The sequence below is a fragment of the Myotis yumanensis genome, unplaced genomic scaffold, assembly GCF_028538775.1.
Source record: "Myotis yumanensis isolate MYYU_CA2020_CCGP unplaced genomic scaffold, mMyoYum1.0.hap1 SCAF_7, whole genome shotgun sequence".
NCBI classification, from domain to species: Eukaryota; Metazoa; Chordata; class Mammalia; order Chiroptera; family Vespertilionidae; genus Myotis; species Myotis yumanensis.
Genome location: NW_027223758.1, coordinates 48,596,901 through 48,615,214, shown reverse-complemented (window position 1 = coordinate 48,615,214; position 18,314 = coordinate 48,596,901). Strand labels below are relative to the sequence as shown.

Here is an 18,314-nt window from a genome sequence, read left to right as displayed (position 1 = left end):
CTCATACTTGGTCAATGTTAACTCACTCTCGTTGGGAAGAGAGCTTCGTGTTTTATAGATGCCATTCCTGGGCTCAATATTTAAGATTATCATCATTGTTTTGATGAGCAAATGAAAATCGACACTTTATTTAAAATGTAGGAATCCATAAGATGTGATCAGGATTCAATTTTAAATTACCTTAACCTTCAGATCTTCTAAAAAATGACATCCCCTGGGAGTTTTGTTCTTTTGATCAGTGTTTGTCGTAAGATATTCTTCTGAACTATTACTCCAAATATGTATTTTGAAAACAGGTGTTTTTTAAAATTTTGAAAATTCTTGTCTAATTTAACTCTATTATTCAGTGATAAATTATTGTTTGGGCATAAAAGGGCATCGTATTTGGCATAAAAGAGTGCTGGAAAAAGTGTATCTGGTCACTGAAGAGTTGGCCTCATGAGAAAAGTGATTAAGCAAGTTATGTTGCTAACAAGCTGGCCTGCATAACCTCACACCACCACATGATGTCGCTCTAATGCAAGTTTCCAAGGATGGAGGAAAATCACAAGAAATTGTCAAATGAAATACAGTCAATAATATTGTGATAATTTTGCATGGTGACAGATGATTACTAAATTTAGTGTGGTGATCGCATCATAAGGGACCTAAATGTTGAATCACTATATTGTACACCTGAAACTAATATAGTATTGTATGCCAAGTATACATACAGAAATGCACAAATGAGAGGTAAATAAAAGAAATACTTTGAAGATGAAAATGTTCAGTTCGAACTACTGTGAGCAACACAGATCTTACAATATTAGGTGTTTCTAATTGGTGGGTTTACGTTAAATCTTGTCTCACTTATCTAAAAAAGGGGTTTCTTGTTGCAAAGCTCTGTACATACACAACAATCTGCAGTTTGTTCAGGACACCTGGTGAGAAGTGTGAGTAGTTTAGGAAACCAGGGGTCTGTGGGCACTCCAGTTTCCTTACCAGATCTACCTTCGTGCCAAACAGGATACATAAAAAATGTATACTTGGAAATCATGGAGTGAAATTTTAGAACATCAAAGATTATTTGATTATTAAATTTATAGATTATGGTATACTCTCACTATAGAATACATAATATATGTAGAAATTGTAATATATTATATTGTTCATCTCTTATAATTTCCCCATATAACATAGAGCTATATTATATTTCCAATTTATTATAATCTATATATATACAACATATATAGATGTGTTATTAATCTATAACATAAATGTATAAAGCTTACAATCAGAATAGATCACCTGCAAAGAAACAAGAATCAGAAGGATACAGATATTACAACAAAAATGGACACAAGAAAACAAACAGTGGCATGTTTTAAGTATTTAAGAAAAGAATTTCAGATATAAAGTCATATACCCAAGCAAATGTCCTTTTAAGTCTGTTGTTATAATAAAACTATATTGTTATAATAAAATAAAAATATATGTCTACAATATATGGCTTCAGAAATGTTTCTAAACAAAGAATTCCTTTATAAACGTTCATGAAGGAAATACTGACAAGTTGCTGGGAGAGACATGTCATCATGAAAGTGTCATGTGGTCTAAAACACCAAATCTCAAAGATATTCAAAAGAAATAATATCCATACTCAATTCTAGAAAATACCAGCAGGTCAGGGAGGAAGAAGACAGAGGAACTACTTGTCCTTTTCACACACTCTGTCTCTGTCCTGCCAAGTTTGTGGAAAACAAGATGGAAAATGTCTAAAGAACGGTAATTAGAATGATCACGAGTTTCTTTCAGGACACACACTTAATCAGGTTACCTCTAGCTTGAAGAACATATCTGAAAACAGTGACATTTATTAAAGCCTGAGAAGAAATGAATGGGGGGGGACTCATTTTCAGATGACTGAGTTAGGAGGCATTCCTTACTCTTAAAATTGTGACTTATAAAACCCTTGGCATTCATGGATTCCCATTCATGGTTTAAATATAGGTGATGCATAATATCTATCAGAAACCAGTTTATGAGGGTGATCTCTTGCTATTGTCATCTGGTGGCATTCAAGACACACTGCATCACACTGACTTTAAATGCAATTTGGACTTTGAAGATAATACATACATCGGTGCCTGATGTTTTTGCTCATCTCTACTCGGGTGCAGCAGCCCTGTGTAATAAATGCACTTAGAGACACTTCTCTGGCATTTGCCTTTTCAGGGCTGGGTACCTCCTGTCATCCTGGGCCTCTTAATGAGCCCTGGAACCTGGGGCGGCTCACTATTCTCCTCTGCTTCTCCCAGAGGACAGGTGTCCTTTTGCTGCTATAGCAACCACTGTGAAATGCTTTCTGTCTGACTTTTTAAGCTTCTTTGTAATATGGGTTTCTTTGCAAAGATATTCTAGAAGCTTTCAGCTCTTTCAAAATCTTGTTCAAAGAGCTGGGCTCAGTGCATAATAAAGCTTTATTATAAATAAAGTGTGGGCTTTGTTATTTCCCCATCTGCATGTGTATCTGTGACCTCTCCTGGGAAAGGCAGGCAGGACTTGGGTCAAATTTGGGAGCTGCTCAGGCCTACCTCTTTGGTGCTGAAACACAGGGTACCAACAGATGTCACCATTCTCTTTACTAACAGAAATTCAAACCTAAAGCTCCTTTCAGGCACAGAATCTATCTTCGCTCTTAGGAAAAGACCATCACCAAATGGAAGGAGCAAACCCATGCAATTAAGTGTCAAGTTCCTGTCCAATAAATGAACGTAGAGAGGAGGTTAGTCAGAAGGCCTCTTAGGTAACTTCTCATTATAGGGAAGTTATTGCTAGGTTATTTCTTAAATCTCAGTTTACTCATCTGCAGAGTTTACCAAGTGCTAAAAGTTGAAGTTGGTGTGAATGCGTTAGATAGTAACATATGGGATGTGCTTTGGGTGTGGTATGCCTTTGACAAATGCAAATTTACCTTTGTTTCAGGAGTGTAAGAATTTATTTGTCAGAGCCCAATTATGAACAACTCGGCCCCAGGTAGTCAGTAGTTTGAACAAGATAGTCAACAAAAGGACAGATCCTAAATATTGTATTAGAAAAGTATTACAACGCCAATGAAAGCTATATTTTCAGTGACTCCTTCAAACATCTTGAAGTTTCCTAACCCAGGACTTGGAGTCCAGCATCCCTTCCCCTGGTCAGCCTCACAATGTCTACTCTTCCCTGTCTGCTCTTCTGTTAACCACACAGGAACTGTCATTCTCAAAGGGGCTTAACCAGGTCTGTAATTGTAATGTATTAAGGAAGCAATACGTGACGTGCACTCCTCCCCTCTCCTTTATTTATGTTTTTCTTGTGTTTTTAAATTCTGAGTCTGTGGTCTTATTTTCCAGGACAAAGTCAGAACACGTGGGAGCTCGGTCATGGGTGTCTCACTTTCAGAACCACCTCATTTTCACCCCTTTGCTGTCTGGAGCTGACCTGCCAGGCTTTGGCTCCATTTCTGAGCTGTTTTAGTTCAGAAAGACTTTTGAATTCACACAAGGATCATAAACTAAGTCTGTTTGGCCTCTGTATCACCTTTTCCCCAGCTCGTATATTTCTACACAGTTCTCCTAAATTGGACATCTTCCTTGCCCCTAGGATGGATCACTCTATGGTAGGTTCTCAGCCCAAGGATGGGGAAGGGCTCCTGCCCTTGTTCCACTCACGTGTAACTGTCATGGCCCCTGGTCTGTAAACTTATCACTGGAATGACTCAAAATTACAGTCTTCCATTGAAGTGGGTCAGAACAGGCCTCCCCAAGATCTGCTACTTTGTAGATTATTTGAGCTAAAGGCAACTGAGACTCAAGAGAAACTTTTACCTCTCCCTTGAAGAATTTAAATTGGGGGCCTTCCTCATAATAAGAGTTATTACCAGAAATAGCTTTTTATGGCCTATCTGTATGACAGGACAAACACCTAACTACTGAACATCTGCTCTTCTTACCATCCTGCCAATGACCTTCCTCCCCCTCCACAGGCCCAAGTCACCTGACCTCATCCTGAGCTCAGAATGCCATACTTGTATATACCTCATTTTCCCTTTCTGTCTCTGAACCTACCATGTATGTGGGATTCCCATATGTATTTATTAATTAAGTTTTATTATTTTCTCTTGTTAACTTATCTCATGTTGCTTTAATTATTGTCCAGCCAGAAGAACCTAGATGGGAAGAGGAAAATTTCTTCCTCCCCAAAACTCTCCATAGTTCTGTGAAAACTGAAAAACTTCAGCCCTGGATAGATGAAGCCATTGCTTATCCGTGGTCAGGTCAGAGTTACAAAAGAAAGATAACCAGGAGACATTCCTCAGAAAAGCCCTCAAGAAATGCCAAACCGCCACTTAGGGGAATAAGACCTCAAGGTCTGATGACTATTTCATGAGCCCTTTGTGGGGCCCCAGAAATACTAGAAATATTAAATGCACAGGGCACTCACGTAAAAGCCTGGACTCCAACAAACTCCAGCCCTCGTGAAAGAGGTTCAAGATTCCTCCTCTGAAGCAGAATTTTTCTGAAATTAACTCTTCCACTCCCTGAACTTTAACATTTGAATACTTGAACATATATCCAAATGGAGAAAGTTCCTCAGAACAACCTTAGAATATTAAAGTCAGAGGACTGGAAAATTATTTTTATTTGAAGGAAAAAATAGAAAATATTTAGAAGATTCTAAAACTTAAATCTGGAAAACTGTAAATTATTCTCCTTTGATATAAGATGCAATCACAGTTTTATAAGAAAAAAATGTTTACTTCAAAAAGAGCTTGGACTACACTGACTCATATAACTTTCACTAAAGGGGAAATGGTGTGCAGAGATTTCAGTCTTAGGGACAATGGTCAGTTTGAAGGGCTTCTCTCCAGATGAATTTGACAAATGATGTACACCTGAATTAACATTAATGTGTAGATTACATAACAAGTATATATTTACAGAGACATGCTATTATTAATAAAATTGTTTTTCCTTTTGCCCACTGAAATGGCCTAGAGACCTGGCATCCCAGATAGGGCCAGACTGATAATGAAGAGGTAAAGACACAGGTACCAAATTAGAAAGGTTGGATTGTGACAATATGAGCATCAAAAATGAGATAATGAGCCCTAGCTGGTTTGGATCAATGGATAGAGCATCAGTCTGCAGACAGAAGGGTCCTGGGTTCAATTCTAATCAGGGGCACATGCCCGGGTTGTGGGTTCGATCCCCAGTGGGGGAGCGTGCAGGAGGCAGCCAATCAATGATTCTCTCATCATTGATGTTTTTATCTCTCTCTCCTTCTCCCTTCCTCTCTGAAATCAATAAAAATATATTTTTAAAAAATGAAATAATGACTATGGTTCACTAAAATACATTAAATCTTCTAAAGTCCTGAGTCTGTGATACACAAAAAGACGTGTTTCTTCATGGTCACAGACAAGAATTTAAGGTTCTTTATATTCCATTATACTCTACGGTCTAACTCTCTAGATGTGAATAACCTCATTAACAGGAATATTGTTTGACTCCCACAATTGGGTTAGCACCTTTCATCCCCAGGAGACTTAGAAGTAAATATAGATATTTTTATAAAAAAGAAAATAGAGCATTACATTTATATACATTTATCTTTGTAATAGGTAAGAGGATCTGACCTGTTTTAATGATAGCCTTGAATCTCACCTAAAACACTTAATCAAGGAATTTATTTTTATGAAATCTTACATTTTATATTTAGTATTAAAACACCAAATATAACAGGTACTCTTATATTACTCTTCTAAAGATTTTGCTTATTCATTTATCTTCTTTCTCCCTGGAATTAATTTTTGTCAATGGTGTAAGATTTGGATCCAAATCAATTGCATTGTGTTTATGGATATTGTCTCAGTGCAATAAGTTTTTTTGTTTTTTTTAATATACATATATTTCAGAGAGAGGAAAGGAAAGAGAGGGAGAGAGGGAGAGAAACATCAATGATGAGAGAGAATCATTGATCGGCTGCCTCCTGCACACTCCCTACTGGGGATCAAGCCAGCAACCTGGGCATGTGCCCTGAGAAGGAACTGAACCCTGACCTCCTGGTTCAAAGGATGATGCTCAACCACTGAGCCATACTGCCCGGGTACAGTAAGGTTTTTTAAATGTATGTGTTCTCTTTATTGCTATTTTAAAGAAATACAATTAATTTTTGCATGACCTTAAATCTACCTATTTTGGTAAAACTTTATTAGTGTTAATAATTTGCATTATTTTTTAAAATTTTCCAACATAGTCTTATCTGTAATCAATTACAGTTTCCTTTTCTTCCCATCCTTACACTATCCTTTTTGCTTCTCTGTTTTACTACACATGCCAGAACATTCAATGCAATATTTAATAGGTGTGGTAATAATAAACTTCTTATCTACTTCCTTGATATTAAAGAAAATTACCTTATTTTGTTTTACCTCTTTAGGGGAGTCTGGGAAGGACAATGGATCTGTTTATGCAAATTATGTAGATGAGGAGTATGAGAGGATTTACAAAGTAGCAGAAAACATAGGTGCTCAGCTGAAACAAATGGCCCAGGATCTGCAGGACAGTATTGAGCACCTGAGTATATCTGAAAGACCTGACACTATTGACCTGTCCCAGCAGATCTGCAGAATTCTGAATGCTCATATGGACTCTCTACAGTGGATCAGCCAGAATTCAGGCTGCTGCAAAGGAAGGTGGAAGCACAGGTTTTCCAAGATTCATCTTCACCAGCAGCCACAACGCAACGTCAGGATTGCTTTCTATTGAATGACCATACCTTCAGCACGTAATACATTATCTACAAATATTGGTGACATTCAATAGAGCAGAAGTTAACAACTGGTATATAACTTTTGGTTGCAATGAAGTGTGTGGTTTTTTTTTGTTTTGTTTTGTTTTTCACTGTGCTGCTGCCCTAGCTGGTTTGGCTCAGTGGATAGAGCATCGGCCTGTGGACTGAAGGGTCCCAGGTTCGATTCTGGTCAAGGACACATGCCCGGGTTGCGGGCTTGATCCCCAGTAGGGAGAGCGCAGGAGGCAACTGATCAATGGTTCTCTCTCTCATCACTGATGTTTCTATCTCTTCCTCTCCCTTCCTCTCTTAAATCAATAAAAATACATATATTTTTAAAAATATCGTGCTGTTGAGAATTATACTGTAGTCTGGCTTTTAGTATTAGCAAATCAAAGAGATATTAGCCCTTTTGTCTATTAGATGTTGACTGTTTTGTAATTTGTATCTTACTCTCCTAGATTCCATATCCTACCACCAGCACACATCCTTCTCACTCCAACCAGGTCATAAATGCTTGCCAAAAAATAAATGCCAGCTAGTCTTTGATGGGTGCCTGTTACATAGCAGAAGTAGATCAGTCAAGTCTCTCTCCTCAAGGGAACTTACTGTCTAGCTTGAGATATAATGAATGGCTATCTGTGTAAAAGCAATATAGATAATACAGAATTACAGAAAATGTGTTATAGAGATTCACAGACAGGAGGAAAAGTTAGGGTGGGTTTGGGACTTGGATTAGGTTATTTTTGAAAGGGTAAGTTTCAGGCAATTTGTTTATTTGTTATATACAGTTACCTTGGTGTTTTTACTTGGTGTTAGCATATGATGTATAGTTATTTGTTTTTGTGTATTTGTTCATTTGTTTTTCAAAAGAAGCCTTGTTCTTACCTTGAGAACAATTTGATCTCTTGTGTTTCATGTTTCACCTAAGGCACAAATGAAAGTAATGTTCTAAAAAACAACAAAAAAACAACAACAACAAAGCCCCAAAACAAAAGAACACCGGCTCTGGAGTCTGAGACTTTGTTTCGATAACAACTTCATTCTTTTTAGTTATTAAGGAAATTATCTCCTCTGAGTCCCTGGATCCTCATCCATAATATATTCTACTTTGAGAACTTTGAAGAGGATTACATATTTATGCATGTTTAGCTCTTAAACTAAACGCTCAATTAAAAATATTTTTGAATCTGAACGTCTGCATTGGGTACTAGACTAAATGCATAAAAGGGAGGAAGCCTGGGGCTTACTCTCAATCAGATTATAATTTAGCCTTCGAATCATGGGGAATAGCAATGTTTATGAGATTTCTGCCTGTTGGAATTTTGAACTTAAAGTGAATCGGCTGACATTGCAATCCATTTCTGTTCTCACAACAAACATTCAATAACTATCTAAATCCTGAAATTTTATGTTCTACAAAAATTTCATTTGAATTAGGTGTAGTGACTGCTGCTGAAACCATCCTAAAAAACTTTGTCGCTTTTACAAATCATTTTTGTTGTGTAGAAAGACAGCAACAAAAGTTTTATAGCAAGTACTTTATCTCTAAAAGAAAACATAGAGGAACAAATCATCAAAAAATATATCCTATGATCAACTTCATTTTTCCAGGTTTCAAGATTTAAAATTTTTTTTAAAGGTATTCCTTTAGTTGGCAAACACGAGCTTTCCATCCTAAGACAGATATCCTATTTTGCAAACAGGTTCAAAGACTGTTGAAATAGTACATGGAGGGTCCCGCAGCAAAAGAACCTTTCTAACCATTGCTAGCTACCGCACCTCTGCAGGAATCTCATCCTTCACTGCACTTGAGCAGCGAGGGAAAAACCGGGCAGAATCCAACCTCAAGCTGCGCTGTCGGAATCTACCTCCTTCTTCAAGTTCAGCCGGAACTGAACTTCCCTGAAACGCACCCACGCGGCACTGGCCGCTTCGCCCGCCCGGGTCAGCGACCTCACTCGCGGTTCCCACGCTCCCCGAGGCCACTGAGAACGCCAACCTGCGTGGACGCGACTGCGCATGCGCCCCAGTTCTGCGCGTGCGCTCTGGTTCCGCGCATGCTCCGAGGCGGAGGCCGGCGGGTCCTGGGAGCTGCCCCGCCCCTGCCCTCAGCGCCCAGCTTCCCTTCCGCGCCCCGGTTCCCCTTCCGGGAGCGCAGGCGGCCGCCGCTACTGCTTCCCCTCGGCCTGCAGCTCTCCTGCGGCGACCATGGCAGCTCGGACACCCGGGGCTGCCTTGCGGCTCTGCGCCACTGGTACAGGCCTGGCGGGGGTGGTGCGGGTGGGCGCGGGGACCCTCCCCGGATGGGGTCGGGCCTGGACCGGCCGCGGGGTCCGCCGAGATCTCCCTCACCGCGGCTCCTTCCTCCCACGCGGGCTGCCCGACACCAGTGTCACGCGCGGGAAGGATGCGTTTTCCTCCGTTCGGTTCTGATTCTGGGGGTGGCAGGAAGTTTCCGGAGCGCTGGCTCCACTTACAGGCGTGAAGGATGCTCCCTTCCGAGGGTGCAGCCACTCAGGGCTTTGGCTTTAGGTTCCGAGTCTTGTCCTGTGGGAAGAAGGGGGCGAAGGGAGGGGTGTCCCAGGGCCGAACAGACTCAGGTGCCCGGGGGAAAGTGCCCCGAATGTGGGTCGGCCTTTGCTCAGCCCCCGCGCCCCTGTTTCTCTCTGGGCTGTTTTCACTCAGTAACCAGGACGTGCCAGATCCTCTTCCGGAGTACGTATTGGTGGTGGAGCTCAAGACCTATAAAATTGGGAATAAAAACTAACCGTTTGGAAGAGATTAACCTAAGAACGTAAATGCATAAATGCAAAACTCATGGACACAGTCAGTAGTGCGGTGAACACCTGGGGAGGGGAAAGGGTGGGGAAGCGGGGGTTACTGGAGGGAAAATGAGTCACCTGTAATGCTTTCAACAATATAATTTTTTTTTTAAAAGCTAAGGTATGTGGAATGGTATTTGGAGTTTATACCGAGGAGATCATTGGTATTAGAGAAAAAGGAAAAACTACGATTTCTATCCCTATTCCAAAAAGATGGCATGTAACAAGGAAAAATGGGATGAAAGTGGAAGTATATTTAAAAAGAACCTCTGTGATTTACCAGCTTTTACAGTATGGTTGCATGCAGAGTGTTTATTAAACATTTGAACTATTTACGCTTTTTCATCACGTGTGCCCTGGGATGGTTCAATGAATTTTTTGGTAGGTTGATAAAAATCAAAAACATTTTTTTTAGATGACTGAGCTTATAGTACAAGCCAAATGATACACCAGCATTTATTATATATGTTTTGTCTGTTTCTTTCAGTTTTTTTACTTGAGATGGCTTTCTGTAAAGGATTCGTAGAAGATTTAGATGAATCGTGAGTATATATATTTTTAAGTAGTTTCTTCTTCCAACTCTGAATATTTGTATGAATCTAGTCTTTTAATAATAGAGCCAGTAATAACCAGTGCTTACTATATATAGCACTAATTTTGTTCAAAGAGTTTTACTAAGTTGTAAGATTTTAAAAAGTGCCAAACTCATCTGTGTTCTATTTTATCATTTCACCTGTATTTGCTATGTTTTTCTGCTTTAATCAGTAAGTGGCTGCTGGAATTTGGGACCGTGTGTGTGTGTGTGTGTGTGTGTGTGTGTGTTTTACAGTACCACAGCATTAATCACAAGGCCTTGCTTATAGTAGGTGAAGAATCGTGCTCCAGACCAAAACCCAACGTGTGATCTTTCAGACAATTTTAAGGCTTTACCTGGCAGGCCTCCGAGGGGAAACTACCCTCCCCACACTAAACTCGCTGTACAACCAGTGCCCCGCAGTCTCTGGAGGGAGTTGTAGTCATAGACTCAGGCCTCCAGGGCCAGCGCGCTAGCTAGGCTACATATTTGCATTCCTAGCCCACTTGCCTTTAGGCAGGAGGCAGGGGGCTCACCTAAGGCATTTCCTGTGCACCTTGCAGAGACCTGCTTACTGAGGGGCTTGGCCGAGGCACTTTGCTCCACCTGGACTCAGCGCTTTTCACCTCCTGTCCCTTTTCCCTGGCCGTTCCTCTACCCAGGGGTCCATAAAGAGGCAGAGGCAGAAGAAGCCTTTGGTTCACTGCTCCTCTGTATGTGCTGACCCTTGCCTGGTGCAATTCCACTTGGGAAAATGGAACACTGAGGAGCTGGCGCCTTTTTTGTGTGCCCCTTGGCTTGCATCGTAGCAGTAAATGAAGAAAGCCTCCATTGTTACTTTCAGTTTGACTTGTTGTCCTACTTACCACCTCCACATGACAACATTGCTGTAGCAGCAGGGTGGTCAGTTGAGCACATGCCGTTCTGACAAGCAGAAGCCTCAGGGGCCTATGGGGTCCTTTATCAGCCATGCCAGTGAGTACTGGGGAGTACTAGCAGATTGTTTACAGAAACTGTTTGATCCTGGGAGAACCATTGTCAACAGGGAGGTAATGTTCTTAAATGTTAAAGGTTAAAGTCAGTGGTACGGAGACAGGCTAAATAGCCATCTTAGACAGTGAAAAAGAATAATTGGATTTATTTAAGGAAAAGGGGATGGGTGATGGAGATATCCAAAGGGATGGGCTACACAGCACTGAGCCAAAGGGTATTGGGTCATGATGGCAACAAAAAATGTATTTAGGACAGTAAAACGAAGAAGGGCATAGAAGAAGCAACAGGAGAGCCTAGGCTGGGCTGCTTTGTCTCACTGGGAAGTTAGAGAAAAGGGAGCCTTGGAGACAGGTTCAGGGGTAGAGCCTGGGACAAGCTGCTGCTGCTCATTGCTCCCCTGGTTGCAAGTCTCATAGGGTCCCTTAGAGGTTGGGGGATACATGCCTGTGGAGGAATGGCAAGCGGTTGCTCTTTGCTGAGAGAGTGCGCACTGGGTCCTTTGCCTTGAGCATATTTCTCTCTCTTGCAGGTGGAAATAGAGGTTTCCCGGGAGAGTCTTAATAGAATATTCATCAGTTTTCCAGATGTGCTCTTTAAGCATGGTGTTCTCCACCAATTGGTTAGTGACTCCACCAGGGGGTCATTAGTCAATATAGTTAGTCCTGAGGCAGCCAAGGCACCACTTGTCTGGTTTTGCTGCTTTTCTGGGCCTGAAGCTGAAATACAACTGAGGCCTAGATGTTATCTTTAGAGAGAAAAGGGCCAGGGGTGGTCTAAACAGCCTGACCAGCGATATGAAAGATCAAGGGTCCAAACTGCATTACCAGTGATATTCTAGGGGAGGATACGTTGCCCCGGGGGCAAGGTTCTTGTTTTCTCAGGTTTGCCCCTTGGTAGGCATCTGGAGCTTTCTGCCCTAGCTTTCTGTACCTGGCCCATCGTCCTGTAGACCTCCTCCTTTAGAATGGCCTGACAGCCATGACTTTAGCCATGAGTTTACCTGGGGAGGAGGAAGGGAAGATGAACAGGCATAGGCACCCAAAACCCTCACCTTCTTTAGATGGATGTTCTGTTGTCTGACAGATATGGCCCACCATCATGAGGGGTGCAGTGTGTGCTACCTGCTTTGAATTCCCTGAACCACTGATGCCAGGGTTTGACAAGAAGGACAGGTTTTTCGTGCTAGTTTAGTGTCTTCTCACACCAGCCCAATCCAAGATGGTATCTGAATTTCTGTCCTCTGATGGACCCAGCAGGCAATCAGTTACACCCCTGTTTGCTCTGGGGTAACAATTCATTTCCATGTTTAGCTGACAAGCCTGGTATGCTTCTCGATTCCGTTTTCCTTTGTCAGCATAGAGGCCCGTGAAAATACAGCAGTGCTTATTTGCTAGGGCTGGAGTGAGGAATGGGAGGTGGGAGAGCAGTGGTCAGATCATCTTATAGTCCTAGCCATTAGGAGTAGCCTTACAAGTTCAAAGTACTCCACCATGTGTCAGGATGGCCGAGTGGTCTAAGGCGCCAGACTCAAGCTCTGCTTCCCAAAGTACTCCACCATGCTTGGTGAAGGCTGAATGGTGTCCACACCCAATTCTATTCCAGTAAGTTAACCCAAAGGAGCCATCATTGACCCAGGTCCAGGGGAAGTCCAGGAGGACTCTGTCTCTGGTTCCCCATTGGACTAGAGGAGGCTCCTGGGATGTTATTCCTGAGAGGTGGAGGGGCACTTGGGAGACCTTTTCATGGAGTCGTAAGACTCCGGCTGGGCTCCTGTGCCTTTGCCACTACACCATAGAGTCCAGGGTCTCCCTCATTAGCAGCATGATTGGAATTTCTGCTCATGAGCCTACTACTGCACTTGGCTGCCAAGGCCCAGCAACAGGCCAATAACTGCCTCTCAAAGGGGTGTATCTTTCAGTCAACTTGGGGAAGATATAGATCCGTGGAATCCAAGAGAAGAGACCCCTGGTGGCCTGCTGGAGGGCTGCCAGGGTGTCCTGCTAGTTGGGGCCCAACTCAAAGGCAGTGGCCTTTCTGATAACCTGGTAGATGAGTGCCATCCAGATCCCCACATGGGTTATATGACAGCATCAGTAGCTGATTGGGCCCATCAATTCCTAGAACTCTTTTCTATTTAGGGGTTGGAAAGAGCAAGAAGGAGAGCAGCTATTCTCACACAACCACGTTGTTTGCTCAGTGTAAAACCACTGAGTCATCATTATCAGAAGCTGAAATTCAAGTTCCCAGATGCCAACTCAGGGCAACCCAAGGCAGGCAAGCTTTACAAGGATAGCAGCCTCAGGTCTGCTGCATTAACTAACTCTAGGTGTGAATGGAGCAGAAGGCATAGGTGCTGAGCATGTGTCTGTGTTTCTACCAACTGCCACTTCATTACTTCAGTTCTCTACTTTTATTATGATGTTTAATGAATAAGATTTAGAGATCATTGAGTAAAATTTGCACGTAAAAATTTATTAAAAGAATTTGTTGCATGCCCCTATATTTATCAACTGATTATCCCCACCTGTTATTCAGTGGTAAAGTAGAAACATACAAAGACTTGTTTCCTTGTTTTTTTTTGTAGGTTTAAGGACAATCGAAAAGATGACATTTGGCTTGTAGATGTGAGTATGTAAAATTTTTGTACTAATTAACCACCCCTACAATTTTAAACATTATTTTCTACTAGAGGCCCAGTGTATGGATTCGTGCACCAGTGGGGTCCCTCGGCCTGGCCTGCACCCTCACAATCCGGGTCCCCTCGGGGGGATGTCAGAGAGCCGGTTTCGGCCCGATCCCTACAGGTCAGGCTGAGGGTCCTCTAGTATGCATATAAGATCTTTGGTTAATCTCTTCCTGCCCTCCCTCACCCCCCTTTTCTCTGAGATTCATCAGTCTGTTCTATGTTTCCAAGCCTGTGGTTTCCACTCCTGTGTTGAGCGTCTGCCCTCTGGTGGTCAGTGCACATCATAGCTACTGGCCAGTTGGCCAGTCACTTAGGCTTTTATATATATAGATTCTCTTTCACCCAAATATATACAGTTAGTACTGAGATACATTACTCAATTTGTTTTCTTAAGTAGTACTGTTTGGGTTTTTATATTAAAATGAACCTCAGAGCCTTAAGGTTCCTGGGAAGGAACTTGACTTTGATGAAGTTCTGGTGAGGTTGGCTTGTGGATTGTGTCTGAGGGAGATTATTGTATGATTTTTATTTCAGAATTCACTCTCGGTTTGTCATGTTACCCAAGAGACTGTGTATATTAATCACTTGGCAGTCAAAATCATCTTTCATCTTAATAGTAACAAAGTCAAATTTTTCTCATTTTCAAGTGTGGATTATATTCACACTTTATGGTGTGTGGAGTTCATTTTCACCTGCCTCAGTAAAAGAGGAGAGTGGCAGCGGAAGAGACAGACTCACGGTAGCAGAGCTGTGGGCTCAAGGTTCACTGTGTATTTCTCCCTCTCTCTCATGCTTGTATTTGAACATTGCCAAAGTATAGTATTCACAAATAGATAAGTCCTATTTCATGAAAGTACAGCAATACCATTTAACCTAACACCAGTTACCACCTCAGCCTGCTGGTGATTCTGAAGAAGGAAGAACTGTGGTTTTAGTTTTACCTGCCTTATTTGTCCCTCTGCCAAACCAGTCATCTTAATGGTTTCTCCCATTTTATCAATGGTTACTCTTAAACTAGTAAAGGCACCTGCTGTGTTGGAATTTTTGTAGTAGAAATAGATTCAAATTTATCATTAACACCTAAGGGGTGTGCACATGATGTGTGTTGTATGTGATGGTCTCATTTTATACATAACATGGACACATCACTTGGAAACAAAGATGCTTTTATTGTAAATCATGTATCTATATCAGTAATCATTTAAAGTTACCTTAAAATAGTGTCATTATTGAGGGGTATGCTTTATGTCTATGTTTTATGTTAACCAATTGAAAGTAATATTTAGTCTTTGTTTTGTCTAAAACAGATTATTATCAGATCATTTTGTCAAAGAGATTCTTTAAAATGAAGGCTGATATCCACAGTAGCACAGTATTTTAGTGATTGTTTTTGTTTGTTTTTTAACAAGTTTTATGCACCATGGTGTGGTCATTGTAAAAAACTGGAGCCGATTTGGAATGAAGTTGGTCTTGAAATGAAAAGCATTGGTTCGCCAGTTAAAGTTGGAAAGATGGATGCTACTTCCTATTCTAGTAAGCATTTACTCAGTTTACTTTTTAACTGTTAGCCTAATGAAACTAAAATTGCAAAGCTGTATTCAAGGTAAGAAGAAGGAATACATGTTTTTTTGCCCATGTGAAATTAAAGTTATCTTAAATTAAGACTGCTTTTTGAGTTAAATGAATTAACCATTGGATGTGTAATATGAAATATGTTAACCTAAAGCCTATTGGAGATGTGTAAGCTATTGTTTCTATTTTGAGCCCACTTGAGATCATTTGTGACTTACGGCAACTATAGAAATTTGAGCCCTGACCTATTGATATTGCTGTGTGAATTAAGAATGAGAGTTTGTTGTTTGAGTAGTGTGAGACGGCATGGCTGAGGATTAAATGGGAATATGAAGGACGAGTTGAGTTAGGATAAATGCAGGTGAGGGTCAGGAAAGTATTCACTTTAGAGAGAGTACTAGAGCAAATGAGTTTACTGAGTGCGTACCACAGAATAGACTGTTGTTGGCAGACTATGGCCCATGGCCGAAATCTGGCCACTACAGTATCTGGTTTTGTAAATAGAGCTCTACTGGAACACAGCACACTGGTTTGTATACTATTATCCGTGGTTGTCTTCATGTTTCATTGGCACAGTGAGTGGTTGTAACAGAGACTGTATCCCCTATACAGAAAACGTTTACCAGTGCCTGTCTTAAAGGATTTGGGAAAAGACAAAATTAAGTTTAGAGAAGTATGAGACATCATAGAAATTTGGAAAGAGGATGGCTTCAGAGAACAGATTCTGGCTCTGCTGTGTATATGCTTTATTTAGATATGCTCTTGCTGTACAGCACCAGGCAAGTGCCTTAGCACCTCTAACTTCGGTTTCCACACAGGTAAATTTTTATTGTAAGGCCTCTTAATGATTATTTTGAGATTTCAAAAATGTAGCACATATAAAGTCCCTTGTTCTATTTAGTAAATGTAGGTTCCTTTTTCCTTTAATTAGTGAAGAAAGAGGAAGTATGTAATGAGTAGTTCATTTTAGAAAATCAGGGTTATACTCTGGATACAATTTTGGAACAAGAAAGACCTATGTTTTCATCCCAACTCTTCCATGTCCTGCTTTTTTGGCTTTCGGGAAATACTTAATCTCTTCATTTCAGTTTTCTTGTCTGTAAATGGAAGAGTAATAATCTTCTAGGTTATGATTGTACTGATATTTCATATTCAAACCCCTTACCACAATAACTACTACATACAAGGTGCTAAGAGGTAATCCCAGATTTTAAGGGGCCCTCATGTGGGACAAAGTGTTTTACGTTTTATTGCTTATCAATTAAGAGGCAGCCGAAACCGGTTTGGCTCAGTGGATAGAGTGTCGGCCTGCGGACTGAAAGGTCCCGGGTTCGATTCCGGTCAAGGGCATGTACCTGGGTTGCGGGCACATCCCCGGTGGGAGATGTGCAGGAGGCAGCTGATCGATGTCTCTCTCATCGATGTTTTTAACTCTCTATCTCTCTCCCTTCCTCTCTGTAAAAAATCAATAAAATATATAAAAAAAAATTTTTTTTTTTAAAAAAGAGGCAATACACATTTTTGAGAAGGCCAATGGCTTGCTACATGTAGTAAGGAAAGAAGAGTAGAGACAGGAAAATCATCTAAGTCGACTTGTGTGCATCTTGGTGTAGAATGCTGGGAGCCTTGACTTGGGTGGTTGGCAGTAGAGTAAAGAGGAAACAGTAATTTTTAGAGACATTTTCAAGGGTGAAGATACAGATGTGATAGATTAGCTCTGTGGTAGAAAGAAAAACAGTTAAAAATAATAGTATAGGATTCTTAGCATAGTTATTGAACTGGTTATGTGGAAAATAATACTAAATTGAAATTTGTATGCATTTTCATGTTAGCAGCTATTTTGAATTTGTGGTATTTTGCTTTATGTTTTGGAATAGGGCATTAGAGTACATGTATGATGTTTGAGCTGGAATTACTGAGTCACACAAATGAATTGTTGAAACTTTGAGAGAAGAGATCAGTGGTAGAAGTTACTGTAGAGACAGACTAATATGCTTGAATTGGTATTTCTTGAAATAAGCTTTTAAAAATTTTTAAGAAATTACTCCTTTCAACTGTTACTCATGAAAGTAAATTATTGTTTCTACACTTTTATGTTGATTAGACATGCATGGAAAGATATATTCTTCATATGGTCATTTATTCATGGTCACTCGGTCAATGTTTGGTTTGTCAAGCCTGTACTGGTCTGTAGAAATTAAACAAGAACCAAAACAAATCCTTCTTGTCCTGGAAATACAGTTAAATGGAGGGAGAGAGATGAACAAACTAACAAGTGCAATAACGTCATAAACATGCCACAGTCTGTGATCCTTTGAGTCATTCAGTGAAGTAATAAAATAATGTGTAAAGGAATATGGGAGTATAAAGATAATGAGAAAAATAGTACCTATAAGTCAGTAAGCATCTTAATGGAGAACTACTCATGTGATGCTGCAGTGATAACAGTTTACATTATGTCAGAAATTCATATATAATTCATTAGCTTATTCAGTGTTTATTAAGTGCTCTGTATGCACTATTACATGGCATGAGAATCGGAAAAAAATAGTGAATACTTTTTCCTGAGTAGCTTAGAGAAGAAAGTATTTTAATTGCTGGGACTAAAAGCAGTTTTCTTATAGGTCTTAAGACTTTGTATATAGTTTGTAGCTTTTTAAATACTTTATGATGGACTTTTTTTTCATTTCATTTTCATAAACCATTAATAGGTTTAAATTTGCCTCTGATCTTACGATAGTTAGGTCTTATTTGTTCACTTAGCATTGTGTAATATGTTATGCTGAATTAAGAGGAGGAAAAATCTCGCCAGAGGTTATATTGTGTGAAACGTAGACATTTAATACATTAT

The 18,314-nt window shown here is 40.5% G+C and overlaps 1 protein-coding gene across 7 annotated transcripts in view; it reads left to right on the top strand.

Annotated features, from left to right (window-relative positions):
- The first annotated feature begins 8,954 nt into the window (after positions 1–8,954).
- The window catches only part of TMX3 (thioredoxin related transmembrane protein 3), a 52,590-nt gene continuing 43,230 nt past the window's right edge, over positions 8,955–18,314 (top strand). For 2 of the 7 annotated variants that reach the window (XR_011472167.1, XM_070420440.1), the window contains exons 1-4: positions 9,917–10,019; positions 10,126–10,180; positions 13,790–13,829; positions 15,301–15,424. Coding sequence is in view for 4 of the 7 variants with exons in the window: in XM_070420440.1 (XP_070276541.1) it covers positions 9,932–10,019; positions 10,126–10,180; positions 13,790–13,829; positions 15,301–15,424 (307 nt within the window). In the remaining 3 variants the exon portion in view is untranslated. Of the gene's footprint in view, positions 9,071–9,916; positions 10,020–10,125; positions 10,181–13,789; positions 13,830–15,300; positions 15,425–18,314 lie in introns of those variants that run through there. The other 5 variants (XM_070420442.1, XM_070420443.1, XM_070420441.1 and 2 more) reach the window with 4 other exon arrangements.